Below are 7,973 nucleotides of genomic sequence, written 5' to 3' on the forward strand. Positions count from 1 at the left end.
CAAAACTTCCACCAATGGAGTCTCACAATCCCCTTACACCCACAAGCACACACAAAAAACAACACTCACACGCGCACAGACACTCACACACACACACAATTCAATTCCGCTTTATGCTGAATAACCTTGTACTTAGATTGAAACACAAAGAATGTGATACGCTACTCCGAGACACAACCTCCAAGCTTTTTTTCGGTCATTCCTATTCTCTCCCATCGCCCATTATTTTTTTCTTTATTTTTTTACTGGCTAAATTAGAGTGCTATGCCCGCCCAGTAAAGAGTTTTCTTTTACTAATGTCAATTTACAGCCTAGCAAGAGGGAGCTGCCTCTAATCTTCTCCTACTCATTACACACCATTTCCAAGTCGTTTGGCCGCCACACCGATTGGCTCCTCGTGGTGTGTGCAGTGACGGGTGACCTGATTGTTTATTGTTTATTTATTTATTTACTTACACATACTCTCTCTGTCCCCCCTCCACCCCATCTCTCTCTGTCCCCCTCCACCCCCTCTCTCCCCATCTCTCTCTGTCCCCCTCCACCCCCATCTCTCTCTGTCCCCCTCCCCCCCTCTCTCCCCCTCTCTCCCCCATCTCTCTCTCTCCCCCTCCACCCCTCTCTCTCTCACCCCTCCACCCCCATCTCTCTCTCTCCACCCCCTCTCTCCCCATCTCTCTCCATCCCTCTCTCTCTATCCACCTCCATCCCCTCTCTCCCCCATTTCTCTCTCTCCACCCCCTCTCCTCCCCTCTCTCTCCCCCTCCACCCCCATCTCTCTCTCTCCACTCTCCCCATCTCTCTCCTCCTTCTCTCTCTATCCACCTCCATACCCTCTCTCCCCCATCTCTCTCTCTCTCCTCCCCCTCTCTCTCTCCCCTCCACCCCCTCTCTCTCTCTCCTGCCTCTCTCTCTCCTTCCTCCACCCTCTCTCCCCCATCTCTCTCTCTCTCCCCCTCCACCCCTCTCTCCTCCCCCCCTCTCTCTCTCCCCCACCACCCCCTCTCCCCCATCTATCTCTCTCTCTCCTCCCCTCTCTCTTTCCTCCCTCTCTCTCTCTCCCCCTCCACCCCCTCTCTCCCCCATCTCTATGTCTCTCCTCCCCTCTCTCTCCCCCTCCACCCCCTCTCTCCTCCCTCTCTCTCTCTCCTCCCTCTCTCTCTCCCTCCTCCCCCTCTCTCTCTATTCCTGTTCTCTTTCTCCCGAGCCCTTCTCCTGAATTTTTGATGAATAATCAAAGTGGTGCTTAAGCAACTGGATCTGCTCCCCTGCATCCGCACGCACACAAGCACACGCACACACACACACACACACACACACACACACACACACACACACACACACACAGCATGGAGAAACATGCATTGTAGGAAAACAAAGACACACAGCAAGCCAGTATGAGGTTAGAGTGTGGGCCATAAACCGCAATGTCACTGGGTCGATTCCCAGAGCCGACAAGGTGAAAAAATATGTTGGTGTGCCCTTGAGCGAGGCACTTAACCCAATCACTCCAGGGGCGCTGGACCATGGTGAACTTGGCCGTGACCCCACACCCTGCGGGTGTCACAGGTGGAGTTGTGATATGCAGAAACACATTTGCATTGCACAATTGTTTTGTAACAGGACAAATATAAGCACCCCCCATTTTATTGTTTATTCAGAGCTCTACTTTTTTGCTAACCATAGCCAACTCCTCTTACCTAAAGGTCAAAGGTGTCCACTGATATTGACCACAAGCTGGTTTGACACTGCCTAGGCAAGAAGGGACCAAGGCTCATCCTCACGTAAACCATGCAGCCGGGAACTCCTATGATGCACTGCTCCGCCACCTCCCTTTTGTCCGCCTTCGTGTTCCCCCGGCAACAGGGCTGTGGGCCATGTTTACCAAGTGGCCCATGACTATCAAAAGTAGGAGAGCAGGTGTGTTTGATACCCATCTGTCAGTCGACGCACCATCAACCAATGCACAGTAATACACATATACAGTGAATTCAGAAAGTATTCATACATCTCAACTTTTTCTCACCCATGTACACACAATACACCAAAATGACAAAATGAAAACATGTTTTTAGAAAAGTTTGCAAATGTTTTGAAAATGAAATACAGAAATATATAATTTACATAATGTATTCACACCCCTGAGTCAGTACATGTTAGGATCACCTTTGGCAGCGATTACAGCTGTGAGTCTTTCTGGGTAAGTCCCTAAGAGCTTTGCACACCTGGATTGTACAATATTTGCCCATTATTCTTTTCAAAATTCTTCAATCTCTGTCAAATTGGTTTTTGATCGTTGCATATTTAAGTAAAAACTGTAACTCGGCCACTCAGGAACATTCACTGTCTTCTTGGTAAGCAACTCCAGTGTAGAGTTGGCCTTGTGTTTTAGGTTATTGTCCTGCTGAAAGGTGAATTCATCTCTCAGTGGAAAGCAGACTTAACCAGATTTTTCTCTAGGATTTCGCTTGCGCTTAGTTCCATTCCGTTTATCTTTTATCCTGAAAAACTCTCCAGTCCTTAACGATTACAAGCACACCCATAACATGATGCATCCATCACTATGATTGAAAATCTGGAAAGTGGTACTCTGTAATGTGTTATTGGATTTGTCCCAAACATAACACTTGATATTCAGGACAAAAAGTGAATTACTTTGCCACAATTTTTGTAGTATTAGTTCAGTGCCTTATTGCAAACAGGTTGCATGTTTAGGAATATGTTTATTCTGTACAGGCTTCCTTCTTTTCTCTCTGTCAATTAGGTGAGTATTGTGGAGTAACTACAATGTTGATCGATCCTCAATTTTCTCCTATCGCAGCCACTCAACTCTAACTATTTTAAAGCCTCCGTTGACCTCATGATGAAATCCCTGAGTGGTTTCCTTCCTTTCCAGCAACCAAGTTAGGAAGGATTCCTGTAGCTTTGTAGTGATTGGGTGTATTGACACACCATACAAAGTGTAATTAATAACTTAACCATACTCAAAGGAATATTCAATGTCTGTTTCTCTTTATTTTACACATCTACCAATCCCTGATCTTTGTGGTTGAATCTGTGTTTGAAATTCATTGCTCATCTGAGGGACCTTACAGACAATTGTATGAGTGGGATACAGAGATGAGGTAGTCATTTCCCCCCAAAAATGTAACACTATTATTGCACAGTCCATGCAACATATCATGTGACTTGTTAAGGAATGTTTTATTCCTGAACGTATTTAGGCTTAACATGACAAAGGGGTTGAATACTTATTTACTCAAGACATGTCAGCTTTTCATTTTTAATAAATGTGTAAAAATGTCAAAAACATGGTTCTACTTTGAGATCATGGGGTATTGTGTGTAGGCCAGTGACAAAAGAAAAAATCGACACTGAACAAAAATAAACGCAACAATTTTATTGACTTCACATTAGTAAATCATTCAATTGAAATAAATAAATGTGGCCCTAATCTATAGATTTCAACTGACTGTTGATCACAGATAGTTTAAAAAAGGTAGAAAACAGGTAGAAAACCAGTCAGTATCTGGTGTGACACCCATTTGCCTCATGCAGCGAAACACATCTCCTTCACATAGAGTTGATCAGGCTGTTGATTGTGGCCTGTGAGATGTTGTCCCACTCCTCTTCAATAGCTGTGCGAAGTTGCTGGATATTGGCGGGAACTGGAACACACTGTCGTACACGTCGATACAGAGAATGCCAAACATGCTCAATGGGTGACGTCTGGTAAGTGCAGGCCATGGAGGAACTGGAACATTGTCAGCTTCCAGGAATTGTGTACAGATCCTTGCGACATGGGGCCGTGCATTATCATGCAGAAACATGAGGTGATGGTGGTGGATGAATGGCACGACAACGGGCCTCAGGATTTTGTCACTGTATCTCTGTGCATTCAAATTGCCATCAATAAAATGCAATTGTGGTCGTTGTCCATAGCTTATGCCTGCCCATACAATAACCAACCTGCCACCATGGGACACTGTTCACAACGTTGACATCAGAAAACTGCTCACCCACCCAACTGTCTGCCATCTACCCGGTACAGTTGAAACTGGGATTCATCCGTTAAGAGCACACTTCTCCAGAATGCCTGTGGCCATCGAAGATGAACATTTGCCCACTAAAGTTGGTTATGATGCTGAAGTGCAGGCAGGTCAATACCCTGTTGAGGACAACAAGCAGGAATATCCGTAATCATGATAGCATCCACATTAATGTGCTTAGAACTATTCTATTCTTATTTACAATAAAAGTGACTACAAAATAATATAATACAGTTAATTAATGTATATTGTGCACAAAATAATTTGATACAACCAAATCAAACAGCAGATGTAGCCAACAAATGTGTAGAGTCACAAGCTTGATGTATATCTGTCCGACTTGTCCTATGTGCCCGATTTATACTATCTGGCCAGTCGACAGACCTTGTCCTAAGTCAAGCAGATAACACAAGTCAGTCAGATAGCATATGTTCCATCGGCCAGCAGGACAGGATTTGTTTGATGGACTGGCCAGCGAGGACAAGTCTGCTAGATAGCATAACTTCGGCTGGCTGGCCTGTTTACGAACCCCTTTGGCCCTGCAGTCTAGGAGGGATGGAAACGAGACCCGTTACATATCTCATGCAAATCATGATAGTGAAAAGGAACAGTGAGAACTAATAACAACAGACAACCTAAACCTACAGTCAAACACATATGGTTTATTTGTTAACTTTTCAATATAGGGGGCGCCCTTAATTTTTGGATGAAAAACATTCCCGTTTTAAACAAGACATTTTGTCATGAAAAGATGCTCGACTATGCATATAATTGACACCTTTGGAAATAAAACACTCTGACGTTTCCAAAACTGCAAGGATATTGTCTGTGAGAGCCACAGAACTCATATTACAGAAAATACCCAGATAAAAATACAATCAGGAAGTGCCGCATTTTTTGAAACCACCTCATGGCAATGACTCCTTATATGGCTGTGGAGGAGCTAGGAGTCAGCTTACCCTTTCCACGTTTTCCCAAGGTGTCTGCAGCATTGTGACGTATTTGTAGGCAAATCATTGGAAAATTGACCCTAAGAGACTACATTTATCAGGTGGTCGCTTGGTGTCCTCCATTGCAATTATTACGTAATCTCCAGCTGCAGTACTTTTCTGTTTGCTACAGAGGAGAAACCCAACTGCCACGAAGGATTTATCATCGAATAGATATGTGAAAAACACCTTGAGGATGATTCTAAACAACGTTTGCCATGTTTCTGTCGATATTATGGAGTTAATTTGGAAAAAAGTTTGGCGTTGTAGTGAATTAATTTTCGTTTTTTTTCTTAGCCAAAAGTGATGAACAAAACGGAGCGATTTCTCCTACACAAATAATATTTTTGGAAAAAATGAACATTTGCTATCTAACTGGGAGTCACCTGAGTGAAAGCATGTGAAGTTCTTCAAAGGTAAATTATTTAATTTGGTTGCTTTTCTTATTTTTGTGAAAATGTTGCCTGCTGCCAGCACAAATGCTTGTCTAGCGTTGGCTGTAACGCATATTTTGAAAATCTGAGATTACAGTGTTGTTAACCCTAGCTGTACAACCTAAGGGGAATTGGTCAAAGCTATAGTGATTGTTATCATAATTGGGATTGAAAATTCTCGTGAAAGCTTGGTCCTTCGAGCCGGATCTCAATACCTGCCTCTGTCGTCCCAAGGAACTGCTGAAAACCGTGCATGGGCGGATCTTGGATCTGTAAGACAAATCTCTGACCTCTAAGATTGAGGGTCTACTTCAGGCCAGTGGTGAACTGGTACATGACAGAGGCGGTGACGTGATCCAACCTACATTGAATTCTCAGCTGCAAGATAAGGTCAGTAATCTTTATTCATTAGTTTGGGGGTTAATTCTAAACTTACTAAAAATGTACTTAGAATGGACTTTATTAAATTCCTATAAAGCATTGGTCAAGATACATTTTAGGGAGAATGTTAACTGTAAAACTAACAGTAAGTAAGATTTGTATCGGGTATACCGTCCATATAATCTAATGTAGAGAAAGTTTAACAGCAAATGGCCATTGGTGATTGGGGAAAAAAGGAACATGTGCAAGAACACATGCCAGTAGCCATTACCTAACATTTAATGTAAATCAGCTGCATCTGGATGTTGACCACTAGAATACATACCGGAGATCTCCGAGTAACATCTGGGTGCTCTTGGTAAAAGTTCTCTTCAAATTTAGAGAGTTCGTCAAGGTTCCAGTGCTTCTTGCGCAGTCGATCACCGGGATTACCAAACTTCCCCCCACCACCACCACCTCTTCCACCGCCTCCAAAACGAGGTGGTCCACTGCCATATCTGGGGAAGTGAATGGTGTAATGTTAGTCACGCCAACCAATGTAAAAGAGATTTAGGTTACCAGTGGATATACTCGCCTGAGTAAACGCCAAGCGAAGAAATTTACATTTTAGATTTAACAGAAAATTGTCTAGTGACAACTAGCAGTCATCGTACACATTACCCCAACTTCAATACAATGCAGAATGTACTACCAGCGTTTTAAGTTATACAAATTAGAAGAAATGCTTGACTTATTGGACTCTGCGTCACGTTAAAACAGCCATCTTAAGTATACCCAGCAGAGGAACAATGGGGGGGGGGGGGGACTGGCCATAAAAATACATTTAGTCGGCTAGTTTGCCGGTTATCAAACATGAAGAGGCACAATATTAATGTGAATATTAACGTTATGAAAATGTGAACGTAAATTAGAAAACCACAACAGCTGACTAGCTGGTTCGTATTTTAATAAAACAGGCCTCCAGCTAAGAATTTTCGGATTCAGATCAGGCCTCCTGCTAGTTTCATAACGGAACCGGGCCTTTAAAAACGTTTGTCCCTTCTGATTCTGAATATGCTGATGAACTTCAAAGTACAAATTTCGATATTAACTTTTTAAAATGGAGACTACGATCCTCTACGGGGAAAATATATATATATATATGTAGGTAGCTACTGTGCGTCATGTCAGCCATTTCTGGTGAGAAAACACAAGGTGTTAAATTCGCCTAAAATTCTTTCATTCAGACACTTACCCTCTATCTCTACCACGATCTCTGTCAGAAAATCCAGGCATCTTGTAAACAAAGTGTATAAATAGAAACGATAAATAAACTACGCCTGAAAATCCGATATCAAACCCAAACTGCCGTGATGATGCTGAAATGCCGGTGAACTCAAAAAAGAGATGTGGGTTTTATTGCATGAGGAAGTGTCGCGTTCTGTCTTAGTGAAGTATTAATCCACCGTGAACTGACTACACCGCAGCACATTGCGTAACGTAACATTCAAAGCTATTTGGAAGGAAAACGTGCATATTTTGCGTCTATGTTTCGAAAATGGTGTGAAATCGAGGAGCTAATTTGTCGCAATGTGTTTATAATGTTAAAGGCGCCTTATAGATAACGTATATGTATCCCATATGAAAATCCATTATAAAAATTTTTTTTGAAACAAATGCGATTCCAAATTGAATCTCTAATACGACAGAATGCTATTGTGCACAACTTGTGGCATTTAGCTAGGTATTTTGTATTGTCAATTTATCACATTTTATCAGCTGTATCACAATAACCACGTTTCCATCCAGTTTTACACGAGTAAATTCATACCGTATTAACAGCTGTGATATAAATGCCGACGGTGTGTCCATACAATTATTTATGTGAGAAATTCACGCGACGATATGGTATAACTCGGGAAACCATTCCGTTTATTGGGCTACATATGAAATGAATTATTATGAACTTCACAGGTTGGTAAAAGTGCACGGTGATCTTGATGCTCCTTTCCAATAAATATTGAGGGTCTAATTCTGGTGACATGATGCTTGATTGCAGTTTGACAAATAAACAAATTCTCGCTCTTAGGTGTATCAGAGCGATATATTTAGACATAGCTCTCTGGGTGTATCACTTGGGATTA

The 7,973-nt window shown here is 42.4% G+C and overlaps 1 protein-coding gene across 3 annotated transcripts; it reads right to left on the bottom strand.

The window, feature by feature from the left end:
* Positions 1 to 3,406: 3,406 nt before the first annotated feature.
* Positions 3,407 to 7,343, bottom strand: LOC123994210 (probable ATP-dependent RNA helicase DDX5). Of its 3 annotated transcripts, XM_046296746.1 has the most exons (3): positions 7,085 to 7,343; positions 6,176 to 6,347; positions 3,407 to 4,165 (listed from the first exon to the last, which is right to left on the bottom strand). In XM_046296746.1, the coding sequence occupies exons 1-3, from the start codon at positions 7,123 to 7,125 to the stop codon at positions 4,124 to 4,126; spliced, it is 255 nt and encodes an 84-aa protein (XP_046152702.1). In that variant the 5' UTR covers positions 7,126 to 7,343; the 3' UTR covers positions 3,407 to 4,123. The 3 variants fall into 3 exon arrangements, 1 of the variants encoding a protein (XP_046152702.1); XR_006831599.1 differs by lacking the exon at positions 6,176 to 6,347 and having other exon boundaries at positions 3,407 to 4,592; XR_006831600.1 differs by lacking the exons at positions 6,176 to 6,347; positions 7,085 to 7,343 and adding an exon at positions 4,431 to 4,947.
* Between the last annotated feature and the right edge of the window lie 630 nt (positions 7,344 to 7,973).

Source organism: Oncorhynchus gorbuscha, linkage group LG13, assembly GCF_021184085.1.
Source record: "Oncorhynchus gorbuscha isolate QuinsamMale2020 ecotype Even-year linkage group LG13, OgorEven_v1.0, whole genome shotgun sequence".
In the NCBI taxonomy this organism is placed as follows: domain Eukaryota; kingdom Metazoa; phylum Chordata; class Actinopteri; order Salmoniformes; family Salmonidae; genus Oncorhynchus; species Oncorhynchus gorbuscha.

Coding starts and splice junctions, on each gene's coding strand:
- LOC123994210 (XM_046296746.1), bottom strand. CDS start 7,125: ATGCCTGGATTTTCTGACAGAGATCGTGGTAGAGATAGAGG. Junction 6,348..7,084: donor GATCGTGGTAGAGATAGAGG/GTAAGTGTCTGA, acceptor TCACTTCCCCAG/ATATGGCAGTGGACCACCTC. Junction 4,166..6,175: donor ATGTTACTCGGAGATCTCCG/GTATGTATTCTA, acceptor TGTCCTCAACAG/GGTATTGACCTGCCTGCACT.